This window comes from Varanus komodoensis, unplaced genomic scaffold (assembly GCF_004798865.1).
Source record: "Varanus komodoensis strain SLA01 unplaced genomic scaffold, ASM479886v1 scaffold42, whole genome shotgun sequence".
NCBI classification, from domain to species: domain Eukaryota; kingdom Metazoa; phylum Chordata; class Lepidosauria; order Squamata; family Varanidae; genus Varanus; species Varanus komodoensis.
Window position 1 is genome coordinate 3,605,910 of NW_025335972.1, and position 19,549 is coordinate 3,625,458.

The 19,549-nt window shown below is 46.5% G+C and overlaps 1 protein-coding gene across 3 annotated transcripts; it reads right to left on the minus strand.

The window, feature by feature from the left end:
- Positions 1-204: 204 nt before the first annotated feature.
- On the minus strand, positions 205-18,360 carry LOC123030139 (dynamin-1-like protein). Of its 3 annotated transcripts, XM_044443784.1 has the most exons (19): positions 18,307-18,360; positions 18,004-18,138; positions 14,513-14,663; positions 13,323-13,369; positions 11,671-11,742; positions 11,478-11,564; positions 10,619-10,672; positions 9,404-9,566; positions 8,686-8,806; positions 8,344-8,475; positions 7,153-7,359; positions 6,919-7,039; positions 4,835-4,990; positions 3,704-3,793; positions 3,380-3,478; positions 3,135-3,278; positions 2,557-2,666; positions 1,834-1,993; positions 205-1,098 (listed from the first exon to the last, which is right to left on the minus strand). In XM_044443784.1, exons 2-19 carry the CDS (start codon positions 18,103-18,105, stop codon positions 1,042-1,044), a joined length of 2,073 nt encoding a protein of 690 aa, XP_044299719.1. In that variant the 5' UTR covers positions 18,106-18,138; positions 18,307-18,360; the 3' UTR covers positions 205-1,041. The 3 variants fall into 3 exon arrangements, with proteins under 3 accessions (XP_044299719.1, XP_044299720.1, XP_044299721.1); XM_044443785.1 differs by lacking the exon at positions 10,619-10,672; XM_044443786.1 differs by lacking the exons at positions 205-1,098; positions 1,834-1,993; positions 2,557-2,666 and having other exon boundaries at positions 3,169-3,296.
- Between the last annotated feature and the right edge of the window lie 1,189 nt (positions 18,361-19,549).

The following is a 19,549-nucleotide window of genomic DNA, read 5'->3' on the forward strand; positions in this document are numbered from 1 at the left end:
AACTACAGTGCCATCTTTCACACACAGGACCTTCCCAAAACAAGCAAAAGCATCATTAAATAAACTGGTTTTCTCCAAACTGTCTTTAGTATATAATAAGAAACATGATGTGTGCTATAATTGTGTTGAAGTACACACTACTAGTAGAGAAATGCTGCAAAATCCCCACCCAAACATGCCAAAAAGACGAAAAAAACACAGCTATAACCTTCCACACATTTATTTCACAAAATTTGCAGGCCAGGCTTGGCTCCTGTATGGCTCAGAGGTGCATGCAAACTTGGGGGTTGCTCAGTTCCTACCCCGTGCCCCTGCCACTGGCATTCAGAACAGGAGTGGTAGCCCCAATTCAGTGGCACTATTGCACATGTCTCCTGGATCAAGAGGTGAAAGGAGGCATACCCTGCAGGTGAGGCCCAGCATGATCAGCTCCTACTCTTAGTAGCCCCACTTGCGTAGCTTTGACCTAGCCAAAACTACCCTGCCTATTTCTCTATGCAGCCTTCCCTCTCCGATAGGGCAATAATGCACAAAGAGACATTTAGTTGCAAAGTAGTATACACACCACTGTCTGCTCCTAGAGCTTGGGCATACACACATGAACAAATTATTTCACTTCGCACTTAAGTGCACCAGGATTTGGGGGAACGGAATAGCCAGGAGCTAGATCAAAAGCTGCCATGAATACAAAGACTAGTCCAAGTCAACAACTACTGAAGAATGCAGCTGTAAAGAAAGGAGTGTAAGTATTACTGGCCTAGCAAGGCTGGAAATGCATGGGAGGCTGATGACACTGTGAAGGCAGACTAGGGCACTGTTTAGTCCAGGGATGCTTTCGCCAGAACGCTCCAAAAGGTCAGGCCAGCATAATGAAATCCAAGCAAGCTCTTGCTATCCTGGACCTTAAGGCAGCCCAGGCCACAGCCTCTCCTCTGCAACACACCAGAAAATCAGCTGGGTTTCAGGAATCTGTGAATGAATGCATGACTCTGGATGAAGGCTAACTGGTGATGCAGAGCCTTCCAAAACTTCGCCTCCACCTCACCAGAGCTGAGTTTCACGGATCTCTGAAATAGTATGGCTGGCTTTCTGCAGTGCCTGAAAAAGAACATGAACTGCATAAGCACAAACTACAATAAGCTGCATTAAAATACATGAGAGAAATATAAAATTAAAATGTATACATTTAGAATCCACCCTAAAAGAAAGTAGAGCATTCTTAAGCCAGCTCTGAAATGCAAGGGGAGACTTCCATCAGGGCAGTCTGCCAAGCAGAAAGGCCTAAAGAGAGGACACAGAAGGATCCAGGATCTCCCACCACTGGAAGGTGCCTCAATCGGATTTTCAAGGACAATCCACCCACCCAGCACCAGAGCTTACTCCACTGCCTCATGTTTTGTAGCATTTTCAGAGGGCTGTTTTTGGAAGGAATAAGACAACTTCTGCTACCCCAGTTCTGTGTGCTGGATCAGGTGACAAAAGGCACACGCAGCCCACCCTTGTGCATCTGTGCTTCTTGGTCATTGAAAGGTCAAACAGCACATTTAATTGTACCTGAGTGGTACTGGCAACTAGTGCAGTTCTCAGGATGCTGCAGGGGAGATGGGACTTAGAAGCAAACTGGCTTGCTTGCTGAGCCAGAGAAAGAAAGTGCAAATATCACAGACTGTAGATAGTTCAGGGATTCACAATGAAAAATGTGCAAATACATGCAACTATCTGGAGGGAAGTGTCATTTGGAACACACACACAGAACAGAGACCCTGAATGAACTCCAGCTTGACAGATTCCCCCCACACCCCCGACTCTGCCCACCCTGCTTCCCTCCATTACCTTGAGCATATTGGCAGCCTCGTTCCGTTGCTGAGCCATGTCTTCCGATTCAGTAAGTAACGTGTCAAGGAGCTGGGGCTTGTACAACTGACCCACGAGCTCACTCTGAAGGTGATCCTTGACGTAGTTCACCAAAAAGTGCATCACCGTTTTGGGGACACTGCAGTTAAGACCAGTTAAGTCCTTGAAGCAGTTGTGGGGGCTTCAGAGAGCTACCTGGCTAGGCCCCTCCCACCACAGCTCCTGTTAATGTTCCTGCTTTAGGAGAACTGGAAAGGTGCTTCCCCCTTCCTAGCCACTTAGCAAAATTATATGCATGCTGGACCAACTGTCTTGAAGGAAGGAAGTTACATGGACTGCACGATCTACTAGCTGCAATATTCACTTATGTAAGAGTAAGCCACCCCAGATAACCTATGGCTAGTGGGACGGCATATAAATCAGCAGCAACCTCAAGAAATCCGATAGGGAAATCAGTACATGATGGGAGCTGACCAAGCCAGAGCTGCCCTTTCACTTTCCCTTTTCTCCACACCCACAGAAGGCTACAAAGTTTATTCTGCCACACAGATTTTCAAGAAATATTCATGTGCATACGAAAGAGATGTACAGCTTGTGTTATCACCCAGCTCTCCTCCTGCTTCTTTGTGCAACCCACACGGGCGTTCTGCCAAGTCCATCTGATTCTTGTGCCCCTCTCATGCTCCCTGCCAACTTCATTACCTGTCCTGAATGCTTTTGCGCACAATAAGGAAGTAGGACTTGATCAGGCGCCTGATGACCTCACAGTCTCGTTGTTCGCGCTGGCTCAGTTTCCGTGCAGCTGGCATGGGCTGGGAAGAGGTGGGAAGGCCCGTGTGAGTAAGAGGCACCAGAGGCGGTGGAAGCAACTGCAGCATGCCTGGTGGAGCAGCTATCCTTGTTTCCATATCCTTGGCTCAGCTGGGGACAACATGTCTATTCCTCCCCCACCAATGCTGTAATCCAAAGCTGCCACCCCCTGCCCATACAAGGGCAGACTGAGGCTGCTGTTCTACTCACAGTTTGCTTAATCAATAGGATATAAAGCAGCTTATGTGCTCCTTGGGCTGGGATCTGCAGTCTCTGCCTCCCATTCCCTCCTGGCACTCACTTCCAATTAATCCTCAAGCCTCAAGTCACAGCCTGGATCAAACTCCAATCCACAGCAGCTGTCTTGCTGCTCTTAAAGGCAGGTATGGCTCAAACTTGAGCCCAGGTAGCCAGTCTATCTGCTCTCTCCCTCCCTGCCCTTCCACCCCCAGCTGTGTCCCCAAAATTACCGTATCAAGCAGGTTGACTGCATGGGACCGGCTAGGGCTGGAGTAGCCAGATGTCTGGGAGGACGCTTTGGGCCTGTCCTCGGTGCCAGATTCTTCCACTTTCTCACTTTTCCATCGCCGAGTGCCGTCCAGCACGGGTTCGCTCTAAGCAGGTGGGAAGGACTGTGAGAGTGAGTCAGTGAAGTTTGACTCAAGTCAGGGATGAAAGCCAGAAGGGGGCACATGCTTAGGGGTGGGGAGTGTACCTTGGAAGTGCTGACTGAGGCAGACACCAGTGCCGTGTCAATGAAGTCTGGGTGCTTGGTATTAATATAGGCTAGCTCAATTGCAACCAGGTTGTGCACCTAGGAGAAACGCATTGTTTGGACCCACATCCCCGAGCTGGGCATACAAACACAGAAACAAAGTGAGTCAGAAGGGGCCTCCCGAGCCATCTAGTCTGACCCCTGGCTCCAGCCAGCTCTGCTTACGACATGCCCACCATGTGCATGTCTAGCCTATCCTTAAAAAAAGGATAGGACCCAGCCTTCCCTCCATCTCTCTCAGGGGTAACCATCAGTCTTCATTACCATCTCATTAGTGATGGGCAGCCTCCTGCGAAGGACTCCAGTCACTACCTCCACAATGGCCTCATGCAACTTGGGGAAACGTAGCAGCTCCTAGAGAGGCGAAAATGTTATTTCACGTTGGCTGAACATGCCTGTTGATCCTAAAATGTGTCCCCAAGGAAGCTCACAAAAACTGCAGTTAATGCACTTTCATAGTTAACAAAAAGTGAAAGAAAACAGACCACATTTTTAATCTTACACCCCACATTCAAAAACTCTTACAGAAGGATTATATTGACCAGTCAAACTTGATTGTCAAAATGTAAACTGTAAGCTCCTTGCTGTAAAGACCTGCCTCCCTTTGCTTAGGCTGTTCTTAAACTTAACTTACGTTCTTTGATGAACAAGGAGTGGGCAACTTGTGGTCCTCTGGATGGTTTGGCCTGCATTTCCCATCCTCCCTCTCCACTAGCACTGATTATGCCAGTGAGAGAGGGTGGGAATTGTGGCCCTCCAGAAGTGTCAGTCTCCAAGTTGTCTACCCCCGCATTATGTAATCTACAGACAACTTCTTACAGGGACATTTCAAATGGCTTTGGCATTTGCATCATTTGTACACTGCAAGATTTAATTTATGGCAGACCATTATCAAAATGGGAGGAATGGAGCATGGCCATTACAAGTCACGCCCAGGATGAGGTCCTCACTTATTCAACAATAGTTAACTATAGCATGGCAACTATTTATTACAGTCCCAGTGTTTCAGGCAAAGGTAGCAAGTTCAACATAGTTCAGGGGCTGGAAAGTTGGAATTTGTAACAAAGTCTGAGCACTGTGAATTACTGTGGTAAATCTAAAATGGCACAAATACTGTAACAACCAGGAAATGTCTCAAAGGAATTTTGTCCAAAACTAGATGGGAGCAAGAGTGGGCAGGCATTTTACTACTTGACCCCATGCCCACCAAGTGCAGCGGACCTTACACCCAAGTAACATCTGTGCTCTTAAGAAGGGTGGAAGCAAGGCAGGGCTGCAGCTGGCCCTTGAGGGTGCAGAACCCCATCCCACATGAACAGGCCGGGTTCAAGCATCCTGATGACAGCAGGGTTGGGGCAGAAGGGCCTGCCTGTGGAGGGGCAGGGGAGACAGCACCTGTGTGTTGTAGGTAGAACAATGCTGGATGATGCGCTGCAGCTCTTCGTGCACCAGCTCAACACAGCGAAGACTTGGCTCCTCCAGGCGTTTGATCTGGCGCTTCACAAGCAGTTCAAAGGAAACCTCGGGGACGAAAAGGGCAGGGCGTGGACCCTGCAGGTGAGGGAGAGTGGGAATCAAGTCTATGAACAGAAATTGCCACCCAATGTTGTCTTCTTTCTCCTCAAATCTCTAGATTAAGGCACATGGAAACTAAAATGGGGACACATTCTGAGAACACCTAGTGCTTATTCTGGGTGGTCACAGCCACTGCCACCCATCGCAGAAGAACACAACATCAAAAATTCATCTCAAGCTTGGTCACTGAAAAGCTTTCCCATGGATTTCTTTCATCTCTCTATCTAACAAGTGGTCTCCTACTTCCAATTAGTACATCTTCTTTATTTTTGAAAAGGAACTTATCTATCACCACACAGCTTGCAGCAGCTAGGGACCTTTTCCCTCTGAACAGTCTAACCAAAGCACATTTACTCCAACATGAATCCAAGAAAGTTCAATGAGACTTACTCCAGAATGATTTGGAAGAGGGGTTACCATGCAAATCTACAAAATCCTTCCATCTTAAGATGTTATAAGCGTCAGACTGGGCTTCCATCCATCTGCCACTCTTCCCTCCCCAAATTCCTCTTTCTTTCCCTTTCCCGGCACTCAGCATCCAGCCTGAGTTACTAGGAAAAAAGTCATGGCAGATCATGTGGGGGAATTTAGCATGATGTTCCCAGCAGCTGTCAGTCACTCTTGCAGAGTTTCACAGAAGTGGCAGTAGAATTTTTTTAAAGGCAAACAGAGCAGTTGCTACTGCAGTTATGGTGGTATAACTGCTCCAGAAAAGGAGCGAAGAAAAGAGGGGATCATATCTTCCCTTTCAGGGGTTGACCTGATCAAGGTGGGAACAGAAGAGAAAGAGCCATCCCCTCAATTGCAGTGAAGAAGAAAATCAATGTAACAGAGCCAGGAGAGGCAGATGGGGTTCCAGGGTTGTAGCCAAGGGAAAGAAGAAATGCCAATATTACCAAAACGCTGCATATTTGGGGACAGCGTGATTGCTGCAGTAGAAGAGTTAATGTTTCTGTGTCAGAACAAAGCCTGGGTATCTTTATAGGATTGTCAAGGGAACAGGGATGCCATTCCAGCAACCAGTTACAGTCCAGCTTGGACAGGGTTACTATAGCAGTATCTGGGAAAGATAGGTTGCTATGGCACTACAACTACAGAAGGGATATTGCCATGGAAATGCTGACCATGACAGCAGTGACAAAGAGAAGGATGGACAACCAGACAAGGGAATGGCCACAACACAGCTGTGGGGAGACACCCCAGCTCAGGTAAAATTCATAACAGTTGCCTTAGTCTAGTATCTCACCCAAGCCTGGGGCATGAAATCCTTTCCCTCCAGGCCTGCTCCCCTTTGCCTGCTGGGATACCATGAACATCTGCAATCACAGGTAAGATGATGCAGCCTCCCTCCCATCTCCCTCCCACATACAACCATTTGCTGAAGAGGAAAACAAAGCCTGTCCCATTGGTTTCCAGGACCAGTTCTTCTGCAAACTAAGGACAAAAGGTTAAGCCACCATCCACAGACAAAGTTTGACTAGCTCAGGACTCCTGCATGCCATCAAATTGGCAGGAGACCTGGGGGCGGGGGGGGGTTGCCCTCATACATGTGCAGGAAGTCACCAAGAGCCACTGGTGATGGAACTGAGTGCTTCTGGAGTACACATAGATTTCTCCCAGGTTCTCAGTGAAATCTGCAGGCTAAGACAACTGCAGGGTGAGGGGCAAGGCTGAGACAGCAGCTTGCTTCCGCCTACCTTCCAGGTTCATAGAAAGTGGCTAACTGATGTACTAAGCAACATGAGGTATACTTGTGCACTCTAGTTCTGGTAGACTGGGCTCCAAATTATATGGGCTGGTGGAAGGAGGGGAACAGGGGTGAGGACAAAAGCTGATGGGTATGATCTAGTGATGAAGATGAAGAGTGGTCTCGGTGGCCTTGCAGCAACATGACAGTGACTTACAGTGGCATTTCTGATGGCTGTCAAGATATCCAGCATTGTAAGTCCGGCCAGCGGATCAATGGACTCCAGGGTGCGACCAAAGGTCTCGTGGAAAATGTAGCACATCCGTGCACCGCCACACCTGGCCGGCAGGGAAAGCAGGTCAGCCTCAGAGACCCGAAGCCCTGCCTCATTCCACACCTAGCCCAGTGGCATCTTTCTCCCGGGGCAACCTCACCACAGGGCGTCACTCACAGCTCTGAGGTCTCGATGTTGCGCGCTGTGCCCTCGATCGTGTTGCAGTACTCAGTAGCGAACTTGGTGATGATCTGAAGCAAGGTAGCATTCTTGTCCTCAATGGGCTGCCCATAGCTCTGCAGCACTGACTGGTACTGCGCCGTCAGCACGTTCACCCTGGTCTTCAGTTCAGGCAGACAGTCCCGGATGTGGTGCATCAGCAGCCTTGCGGGAGGACAGAAGCAGCAGTAACTGGCCCAACCTTGCAAGAAGAGGGCCTGGCTTTTAAGCATGGGGTCCCAGCCTCAAGCATGCAGGGGAAGGGGGGAACAGCGGGAAGACTGAACACACTTGGCTTTTATGTCTTCCACAGCAGGTGGGGGCACAAGAGGACCATCCAGGTATCTCATTCTATCCTAACTATCCTGCAAGAGAAATGTGGCTGAAGATAAGGACATATCACTGCATTTGAGCTGCAGTTTGAGCCCTGGTATGCCAGTTAAAGAACCACAGACAGCAAGATTGTGAAGGCCTTTGCACAGTACAGCCAGTCAGAGCTCAACAGACAATAGTCTTATTCCATGCAAAGCAGTGGCACATGGGAAGCTCTGAGGCAGGCCTCAGTGTCCTGTCCAAACTGCTTTGGATTCAGGTTTTAATTTCAACACTGCTCACTTCTCTGTTCCTTGCTTAGTAGTTCTGTGAGCATGGGGAAACAGAAGATTGCAAGCCATGCTGCTGCACGGGGGATGTGGACCTGCGGGGCAGCATTCTCCCTTCCTGTACAAAGCCTGACACAAAGTAAAGAAGAGCTGGCAGGGACTTTGTCGCTTCATGGAACCAACATTTCTTTCCAGAGGCAACTGCCAAGATACACAGACCAGCTCAGCTAGCCAGGACAGGTTTTTAGAACCTGCTCGTAGAGAATTTTCAGGTGTCTGATCTGAAGCTCTGAGATGGCATTCAAAACAGAAAGCAGATTTTGAGCTCTGTTTTTCAAAATATACTTGAAAAAGGCACCAGTATTTAGAGCACAGAACAGAGGATTATTGCTTAGGCACGGAGCAGGAACTCTCCCAAGACAGGCATGCCACATGCACTGTGCTGAATCCTCTGGCAAAGCCTGGCCATGCCTTCTGCTTCCCGTGCCCTCCCCTTGTTCAGCGCCCCCAGACATCAGTCGTCTTTTCTTCCTCAGCAGCCTCTCACCTATTGAGGGTCTTGGCCAGGTGGCGTGTGCCATTTCGGTTGGCAAGTGATGGGTATTTCTTCTGCAGGAAACCCTGCTCATCCTGCAGGGACTCACTGATGCTCTTGTTGCTGTTGATGTCATGCTGGCTCCTGGGAGAGGAAGGAGAGGCCACAATTACAAAGAGATCAGCATGAGCCAGAGTGACGTCTCCAAGCAGTTGGTGCCCACAGCCATGAGTGCCAGCCTTTGCCACAGATATGGGGCAGCTCCTGGCGTGTCATGCCAGCACAATCCCCCTCTCCAACAGCATCCACTTCTGACTCCAGCTTCCTTGCCACTGCATCACCCAGGCCACTGACCTGTTCACCACCCCAATGATGCCCAGCTTGACAGGAATAACCCGGCCCATCAGCACGTCCATGGCATCCGTCCCAGCATCCATCAGGTCCAGCTTGGTGATCACAGCCAGTGTCCTTCGCCCTGCAGAGAAGCTCTTCCCCAGTTACAGACCTCAAGACTGGCTGAGAGAAGGGAAAGGGGAGATCTGGCATGCACCTCTGTCCACCCCGCACCCCATGCTCCATCTCGGTCTCTTCTCTCACTCGCCCAGTCCTGCAGGCCCACCACTATCTGCTGGCAGCACAGTGCAGATCTCAGATTTTGACCAAAAGCATGGAACGGTTCACACTGGCGGTGCTGCCAGCCGCTGTGCAGCTGCACTGCAGTGCCTCGTCCTGTCCCAACACAGGATGGTGTCCCAAAGAAGCTTTTTCGGGCCTCGTTCCAGTGAGGGGCAGGGCCAAACCCCTGGCATATTTGATTTTAAACTCTTCCTGCCAATAATTAAGCCTTAGGAGAGGCATTTCAACCTTTCAGAAAGGGGGGAAATGCACATAAGCCAAGAAGCTGCCAAAAGTGTGTTGGTTGGGCAATCTGGCAGGAAGCAGAACACCAGGGGCAGATTTTGGCCCCCAGGTGGAGGTTTGAAGCCCTGCTGCACCTGGACCAACCACTGGCTTCTAACCTTTCATGCTTTCCTACCACACTGCAGCACACACAGAGCACACACAACCATACCATCAGGGTCTACATCTCGTGCTAGTTTGAGCGCCTCTGATGTGGCCATGTCTGTGTTGGCAGCTGTCACAGCCAGGATCAGGCAGTTTGGATTGGAGATGTATGACAGGATCATCTCCCGAACTTGAACCTCAATATCCAGGGGCTGATCCCCAACAGGTACCTATGAGGCAATGCAAATATTGGGAAAGTCAGGTCTCTGGGTTCAACATAGGTAGAGTAGAAGCTGGATACTGCAGTGGCAGCCATAGCATGATGCACCCAGGACTGAAGTAGATTCTACACAGCTGCCTCTCATTTTGTCATTCTGTTTCTACCCAAATCAGGGCCATGCCAAATGAGAGCAAACTAGGAGCAAAGACTCTTGGTTCCTTTCCCTGAGTCTAGGAAAGGGAACCAAGTTCAGTAGGAGGACACAAAGGGAGGGAGGGCGGACTTTGGGGTTCAAACACCTGTTGCCTACTAAGATTGATGCACAAGTCCTAGGAATGTGCAGAGCCTAACTGTGCTTTTCAACACAGACATCATCATCCAGCCTAAGAATATTAGTTTTCACTCGAAGACAGTGGAGGACAGCATATTCCTAATACTGGTGGCTGAACAACAAAAACCTGAAGCTTTAAGCAGTTTATTCTAGAGGCAGGGCTGAATATGTCTATGACCTCACACAATCACATACAACCACACAATGTGGTATGCCATGGAATTTCCTGAGAACGCAAGTTTTCACTTTTATCATTTTTGAAAGGAGGTGTTGAAGCAGTTATAGCAGCAGAAATTTGTTAGAGTGCGCATGGTCCAATGACACCAGGGAAAACTGCAGAAGAAAAGGACTGGATGGCCAAGTAAGGCATGGTAACAAGGAAAGCTTCACCACCCTCGGCACAGCCTTGGGCCCCCTCTGTGACTTGCATGATGGCAAAATAGACAGATATGGATTTTTTTATCATTTGTACAGGTTAAAGAATTCAGCTACTCAGCACAGAAATATATGTGCATTTTTGATTACACACAAAGTAGACAGAAATCTGGTTAAAGATTCAAAAGGAGAGCAAAGTTGAGTTCTAGGATTTTGTTTTTCTGTTTCTCTCTTTTTTATGCTTAGCCAAAAAGAGGGCCAGCCCCAGAGGGTGGTGTGGTCAGGCATTCTCTGGCACCCCAACACAGGCCAAGGATCAGCGCCTTCAACAACAAATACGGTTTCACCATTCTCACTTTGCACCCTCGCAGATCAGGGGACAGCATGAGAGAACGCTCCATTTTCATGGCCTGCCAGGTTAAAAAGGAATCCGATTAGGGTGCCTTACTTTAAGTGCCCTCCAAATCCTGGAGCTGGCTCCAGCTGAAGCAACCCTACCAGCTGGTGCTCCTCAAGGCACTGCAGGTCTGATTCAACCTCCCGTGCTTGAGTACAGGATTCAGTCTTATACCCTTGTCCAGAGCACACATTAGTTCATCACTGGGGTGGCAGTGAAGAGCTGCATCCCAATCCACACAGCCTGTATTGTGACTTTTTCCCAGGCAAATGGGACATGATGACAAAGGGGAGAAGGGTATACAGCACCCTCTACTCTCAGGACTACCCTGCATGTCTGTTTGGGTGGTGGGAGGTGTGTGTACCACTAACACATACAACACATACTCGTTCAGCAAACTTCCCCCAGGGAAAGGAGACTTTGGTCTACTGACCATAGCGTTGAGCCCTCTCCAGCCAGCTCAACCCTATTAAAATAGATAGATAGATAGGGAAATACCTCCTTGGAATAAGCTTTATAATTCCTGCCACTGAGCACTAGGAAACTTTAAGAATGGTGTTTTATAGCGCAGAAACTTCAGGCGCTGCCAGAGAAAGCTTGGCAGCTACACACTATGCATTCTTATCTAGGGAGAAAGAGATGTGGGGAAAGAGCCTAGAGTTTCTACCCTGCAGTTACCCCTATCCATCGCCACTTTGCATAATGACTTTACACAGGCCTAGAAATCCCCCCTTGCTGCTCGCCTGCCTGATGGCAAACCTGCTGAAGCAATCAGCACCTCCTCAGCCTCAGTCCAGCCTCAGTCCAGTGCCTCTCACCTTGGTGATTCCTGGCAAATCAACGAGTGTCAAGCTGAGCACATTGGGGGAGTAAATCTTCAAGTACAAGGGCTCTGGGCTGATTCCCTGCAGGCAAAAATAAAAGCAAAACTCCACAGCTAGAGAAAGACTGTCCAGGAACTGGCGCAGCAGTATTTTCAAAGAATGGAAGAGAAGCTTCAAATGGCAGTACCTTATTAGTCCCAGTTGTCCGCTCTGTCTCAATCTCAATCTCCTGACGAATCTCACTGAAGTTAGTGAAGGTCTAAGAGGGAACAGAAAGCAACTCAAGGACTAACTGGAGGGAGACATCCCAGACTACAATCCAGAGGTAGCTGCAGCATTTTGGGGAAGCTGAAGGGGGTGCAAGAGATGATTCAGCTGCAGTCCTCCTACTCTGTTCCTTTGCTGATTTCTCCCCGCCCTGCCTGCTGTGGGGGCAGAACTGGAATCCTACTTGCTTTAGCAGGGAAAGGAGAACAGAAGGGGAGAAACAAAAAATGAACAAAGTAGAAGCAGCCACAGTTCACCCACAGGCTCAAAGAGAAGTGCAGTGTCTCTCAGTGAGCCAAGGGCAGTGGCCTGCTCTCCAAGCTTGATAAGAGAAAAAAGGAAGGGGGCCAAAGATGCAAGGAAAGGAAAGCATGGATGGCTAACTGAACTTTAGGCCCACGGCTCAAATATCATCTTTCTAGGGTTCCCCAGAAAGCCATGCTTCTTTCCCCTGGCCCCAAGCAGTTTTCCCAACCACTGAGCATATGGTGATTTTCCAGCTGATGTGCAGTTCTCCCCAGTATAAAAGGCTGGAATGCATCTCCTAAGGCTTAGTTACTGGGAGTAGGTGCATTATCCTAAAACATGCTGGCACTCTCAATATTTTGGGCCCACCCTCCACTGGAATGCAGGCCCGCTGAATTTGGACCTCCAACTGAAAGAGGTTCTCCAACCCACAGTAACAAAAAATAATAATAGTGAATGGAATACAGTGGAAAGCCAAATAACTAGCCAAGTGCAACTTAGTTTTCATCCTGCACATATTCATACTCAGAAATGAGATCTGTTAAAAACAATAGGCCCACACCAAAAGGACATATAGTTAGGATGGCCAGTGAAGACCTCTTATGAGATTGTTAACAAAAGAGAGAAATGTACATGGCACAGGATTGCAAACATTGTTAATAACCCAGAATTATAATACCAGAATTTCCATCAGGCACATAAGCATCTGTGCAGTGTGGCTGCACTTGCGTAGGATACCATGATGTTAGGCCCAAAGCTTGAAATGCAGTGGACCAGTGCTCTCCATGGACATGGAGATGCATTTGAAAATCAGAGTCTGCAAAATCCCATTGCCTACAGAGCACTTAGAGGTGCATGCCAAGTGGCATGCACAGGATTTTGGAGAGGAAAGGAGAGGAGAGGAGCAACTTACTGTCTCTATCTATCTATTTAGAAAATTTCTAGGCCGCCCCATTCGCCGAAGCCTAAGTGAAAGAAGAATGACTGTTCCTAGCTTACATAAAGAATTTTTAACTTATTATTAATGTACACACCTCTGGAGAGAAAGTGTAATGCAGAAAGAAAATCCCTTGAAACGCTTTTTCTTTAAATTAGTAGCATTAAAAGCAACAGTTGGAAGGGAGCTCAACGAAATGGGAAGTCTATAAAATGGCCAAGAGAAAAGATTTTTCCATTAGGCAACATTTCATCCAGAAATAGAAGGATCCCCACTAGCCTGAGGTGCCTGCTGGTTTGCCACTCTAGAAACTGCCTGGACTGCATACTGGACTGAGCTGGTTCTGGCTCTGGCTGGCAGTAGGACCTTTTAGCTCAGGCATTCTGTACCTTGTGCTTGCAGTGCAGGAAGGTGGCCCATTCATCTGCCTGGACACCTGCAGACAAAGGAAAGCAAAGCAAACGATATTAGCGACATGCACATGGTAGGCAAGTCATGAGTGGAGCTGGCTGGGGCTGAGAGTCAAACTAGTTGGCCTGGAAGGCCCCTTCTGACTCATTCTGTTTCTATGCACCCCAGAGCCAAGAACATGCAACAGAATGTGTCCTCATGAACCACACAAACATCCTGAAATAAGAGCTAGTGACCCAAATATCACTAGGATTATCACAAGCAAACTCTTCCAAGCCAAATGTAGTCTTAAACATTGGCTGGTCACCCATTCCACTCAGCTCTATCTTCTCTCAGGCACTCGGTGAACTCTGACCTTAAAACTCTCAAACTGGGTGCCTTGCACCCTAACCTCAGATATTTGTGCACTGACTGCAGTTAATCAGTGAGAGTGGCACTCTGCACATGCTCAATTACATGTTTGGTTTCCACCAAAAACAGCCCAGATTCAGCCCAGATATTCAAAACTGGTATACCAGAGTTATGCTATAGCTGACATTATCCCTTAGAGCACCTCTGCCCAGAAGCTTTGCCAACCTAAACACCTCAAGTGTGACCAAATATGCTCAAAACAGCATTAAAGCTACTACAGAGTCCTTCTTTCTGCAGGCCTTCAAGAAGCCCTGACGTTGTCATTATCACAGACACCATTCCCAGATGTGAACCCCGAAAGGAGGGCTGCTGTGAACTGGAGCAGCATGGCTTTGAGCCCACCCACCCACCCAGCCTTTTACTAAAACCTCTAATTTTCAACAATTCCCCCAGCTTTGGGCCTTATTTAGCAAAGGTTTTCAAGAAACAACTCCAGTTGTTATTCAGATTTGAGGGATGGGGGAAAAATAATAGCCCCAAGCAGGGGCAAGTTATGGCCAACCAGATATTGCTGAATTGCAGCTCACTGCACCATTGGCTATACTGGCTGTACCTGACAGGACCTGCAGTCCAGCAACACCTGGAGGACCACAAGCCGCTCTCCCTCACCTTCAGCAACATGCGGGTTCCATATGCTGATTCAAGAAGCCCCCCTCCCCACCCTGCCTGAAATCACAGCTCAGGCCCAAGTGTCACAGTCCCCGAGGCTTCCTTTGTCATGCTGGGAAAGGAAGACAATTCCCAGCATCGCCTTTACCGCTTTCTCTGCTGGCAGTCCGCTTCCTCTCCTCCAGGGTTGCAACATGCACGAGCTGCAGGATAAGGGGCCGTCGCGTGACAATGCCAGAGCCACGGGGCAGGAAGTCCCGGCCTACGATGCTCTCCAGCACTGAGCTCTTCCCACTACTCTGTGGAGACAGGCAGTGTTAGAGGGAGAAAAACGTGGCAGAGGGCTAGGATGTGACATCCTAAGGAGAGTCAGTTCCTTCTAGAGTTTTCTTCCTTCTGCGCATGTAAAGAAGAACCTATTCTTGCTTTCTTGCCAGCGGCCACACATACATGCAGGACTCAAATGCTCTTAATACCTTATATGACTCAGGCAGGCAGTGATGGATTTCCAGCTCATTTTCCCTCGAGCCCCAGAACTTCTGCTTTTATATATGTATCTATATTATTTATATTTGTATACTGCTTAATAAAATCTCTACAGCTTACATATAAAATGTTTCAAATTACTCTTTAAAAGATTAATAATTGCAATAATGGAAATGACAATTACTAAAAAAATTCAAAGAGCAATAAAATGGAGCAGCAGCATGAAGCTCAGTTACAAGCCAGACAAAGCTTGCATAAGCAATTAGCTCTTCAAGAGGCATTTAAAACACACCACATTTTCTTCCGCATGTACTACACGGTGAGGGGTAGATTAGAAGAGAGGACATCATTTTAGTGGCGGTTTGATCTGCAGACATTATAAGCAGATAATGAAAATTTATTGACATGTCTTGAACAGCTTCACCTGCTAATTTTAACAGCAACTTGTACTGCAGAAGGCACAGCACCAGCCCAGTTTTTCTATTCTGGGAAGCTTCCTTTTTTTCCTTTTTCTTCTTTTTTTGCAGTAAGCACTAGCTTTGTTTTTAAATTAAATTTTATTATTTAATTTTATTGTTTACTACACAACAATACAAATATAAAATACATCATTAAAAAGAAAAAAACAACACAAGGTACCAAAAAACCCTATATGGAAAAACAACTAGTGCACCTCTCCACTAGGACCATGACAATATAATATTTATTCCTTCATTTCTTTCTTCTTCTTTACTTCAAACTTTCTGCTCTTTCACGAATATCCCCTTCCATCCAATATTGCATTGAATCAACCAAAGGTTTAATACCCTTCCCTTTTATTAAAACATGTTGAATAAACTCCATATATCATTAAAATCATTCTTATCTATCTTTTTTCACCCTAATCCCACTTATCATTAACAGCTATATTCCTAATTTCTTTATACTGTTCAATTAACTGAAGATCTCATTTCTTCTTCTAATTCTTTGCTTTGATGTTACCAAATTTGTTATTAATTCTTTAATGTTCCATTTTGATTTCATAAAATATTAATAGTAATGCTATTTTGGGATCTGCTTCAATTTTTAGCAATATCTCACTAATCTCTTTAAAAAGCATTATCCAAAATGTCTTAACAGTTTCACAATCCTACCAAATATAGAAATAGGTACCTATGTTTTGCCCACATCTCCAACATAAATTAGAATATTTATTATCCATATAGAATAATTTTACCAGTGTCAGGTACCATTTCCATACTAATTTATAATATTTTCCTTAATTCTAATTAACATACTTTTTAATATTCTCTTGTCCCATATTTTTCCCCATTCTTCCTTGTCTATAACCTTCCCTAAATCCATTTCTCTTGAGATTTTATGAAGATGGTATATATCTTCCTTGTCTAATATTCTGGGGTGCTTCCAACTCTGAGGCATTGAGAAAACTCTGAGAAATGTTAGGGGAAGGGAGTGTGTAAGGGGATATCTCAAAAGAATTCTTAGCATTTTCACTAGACTAAAATTCCAGGGATTCTTTATAGTAAATTATGACAAAGTCACTATTATCTCAAGTGTAGGTGCCTCAAAATAGCTTTTTACAGCAAGACTGCTCAGAAATAATAGCACAGAAACTAAAATGGACACAGCAAGCTGCATTCACTACATCCCTTCTAAGGGGTTCTTTCATGGTGCTGCAGAAAAGGTAGAGTCGTTTTTCTCAGTCTGTCCTTCCCTTTGTCCAGTACAGGCAGGGATAGCAGATTTAGCAAGCCTTAACAAAGCATGCAAGTGATCAGTTCTTGGTTCTTAATGTTCTACTGCTGGAGGTCGAGGAACAGAAGGATTGCCACATAGATTTTCCACACATCTCCAAAATATCTTAGCACATAGTCCTGCACATAGAGCTTCAGGTTATTTAACTCTGGAACCAGTCCAGGACCCCCTTTTCAAGGAAGACTTACACACCGAACAAATGAGTAAAACATGAAAGGCTACCATTAGTTAGTGGCTGGCAGGTCTGTTTCATTCCTAGGGAATTGCTTGCCTTGCACCACTTTTCCAAGCCATATCTGGGACCTGGGGATGTGCATGCAAGAAACACCAGCTTGCCCTACCCCAGTTGGTGTGGTGCCTGCAGACACGGTGCCATTCAAGGGCAGGGGATTGTGTGTGGAACGAGTATGTTCAGCTGGGCCACCTCCTTCATCAAGCAGAATGCACTCTCTTCTGCCACTACCCACAACCACAATAGCAGGGTGACTGCAGCTGCAGATTTAGTCTCTGGGAGGATGCCTAGCTGAATGTACACTCTACTCCCATTCCATCTTCCCACCCTGCACTCCTGTTCACAAAGCAATCCCATTCTGCCAGCATTAGCAGGGGGCATGAGGTGGGAAAGCAAATGACAGTTGCAAAAAGTGCCAATTGGCATTTTCTGCATCTATCATCTCTGCCCTGCTCCCCTCCCCTCAATGCTGCTGCAGAGTCCCCTAGGATACCAGGATGGCTGAGTGGGGAAGATGGAGGAGAGGAGATACCTTACCCCACTGTGCCCAATTATCTGTCAGGCACAGGGGAACCCCTTGCAAATTTTAACCATGATGTGTGGCTAAAATTCATAAGAGGTTTACGGTGCTGTGTGAAAATGCCCATTCTGTTTTACTGTATTTATAGTATTTACTTATCTATTTATTTGCAATTACTTATACATTTAAGTGGATTCCAGGGGATGGTGGAGGACAGAAAGGCCTGGAGGAATGTTGTCGATGGGGTCACGATGGGTCGGACACGACTTCGGGACTAACAACAACAAATACATTTACATCTAAAAGTTTCATCATGATATACACAAGTCACAGAAGCATAAAACTACGAATATGAAGAATGCATTATATCCACATAAGATGGAAGACGGCACTACACAGTGAAGGTGTGCATAAAGAAATGATTCTACAAGCAAGTGCCTAAATATTAAAAAATTTTATGCACGTCCAACATGAGAGGGAAGCTTACTCCCACAGTGGGCACGATTTCACTAAATGCCCTGTTCCAGACAAATGCAGACCTCAGGAGTATGCAGCACCAATAGAAATGATACATTTCTGAATAAAAGAGGACTGCACAACATCAACAGCAGCTAGGGAATGGAACGAACCAGATAGAGAATCTCACCTGGGAACCAACTACTACAATTTGAGGTAGCTGAATGACCTCGGCCCCCACGGTGTTGAAGATTTCTTGCAGCTTATTGATGACAGGGATGAGGGTCTCCATGGTGTCGAAATCTTGGAAGGGGAAGTGTTTTCCCTAAGAGGTTAAAGGGAGCGGATATTCTCATGAAGATGAAAAGCCTGAGGGACACCCTGTTCCCGCCCCCAAATGGACTACCCCAACCTCCCCTTCTCCACAACCAGGACCTCTGGCTCTCCTCTAGCACGCCTTTTCTTTCGACCCTCAAAGGGCGGGTTCACTCACCTCACGACTATTTACTCTGAACCCGGCTACACCCCATTCAGTCCTCAAGCAGGAAATACTGCCCTCACTCCACCTGCCCCGACCTTCGCCTGTGCCGGTCATTCTTTATTTCTATAGGCTGTTTGCGTGCTCATCAAGGGAAAGCTCAGCTCCATTGGGGAAGAATTACAGCTGGGGCGGATGTACAGCTTCATTGGCCGCCGCGAACACCAATCAAGCGACAGCGAACTCCGAATTGAAGGTTTTTCAAACGTCCGACCATAGAGGAAAGATGAGCTGAGATAGAAGGGTCTTAGCAACCGAAAGCATAGCAACAAGCTTAGACCTTTATATAGGTGGCTATTCACCTCTCTCCATCGTGCACAGCCATCTAACATAACGGAGGACAAGGTGACATCTTCTAGGGGTCCCTAATTTGTTAGTGGTCCCTTGTAGGTTAATATACATCGAAATTTGGGCTTAATCCCTTTCTTCATTGAGTTGGTAAACCAAATATACAAAGGAAGGGTAACACCTAGTTAAACAGGGCTGGGGAACAAGTGAACTTTCTGATGTTATTGGACTGCAACTCCCATAATCCCTCACCATTGACTTGTTCTGGCTAGGGTTGATGGGAGTTGTGGTCAATAATATCTGGAGGGACTCATGTTCTCTCCATTGTAATAGAACCTAATTTGATTCTCTGATGTGACATCCCACAGTCTATTTTAATATTGCAATAGGTATCAATAGGTCTAACTTTCATTGTTAAAATCATGCAATCATTGGCACATAGCTAGGCCAGAGAAAAATCTTCTTTCTAGAAATCAGCATGCGTGCATCCTTGAAATGCAGCTGACATTAACCAGGCAGCATTCCAGAGAGGGCCAGTTGATTCTTGACAGATGACAGCAGTGCAAACAAAAGGCAATTCATGCCAACTCCTCCTCCACTCCTTCAGAGCATCTTCTTTCTGCTTCAGTATCCAGGCAGGAAAGATCATGCCATTAACTTTTTACTTCTGTATTTATTTATTTAAAACATTTCTATGCCGCCCCCATCGCAACAAAGCCTCTGGGCAGCTCACAAAAAATACATAAAACATATATTAATAATAATAATAATAATAATAATATAATTTAAAAGAAAAAAATTAAAAACCCCCTGTGCATTCTTGGCTAATTTTAAAATCCTAATTAATTCAATAATTTAGCAATTAAAATAAGTTTTAAATAAAAAGGTCTTAGCCTGGTGCCGAAAAACA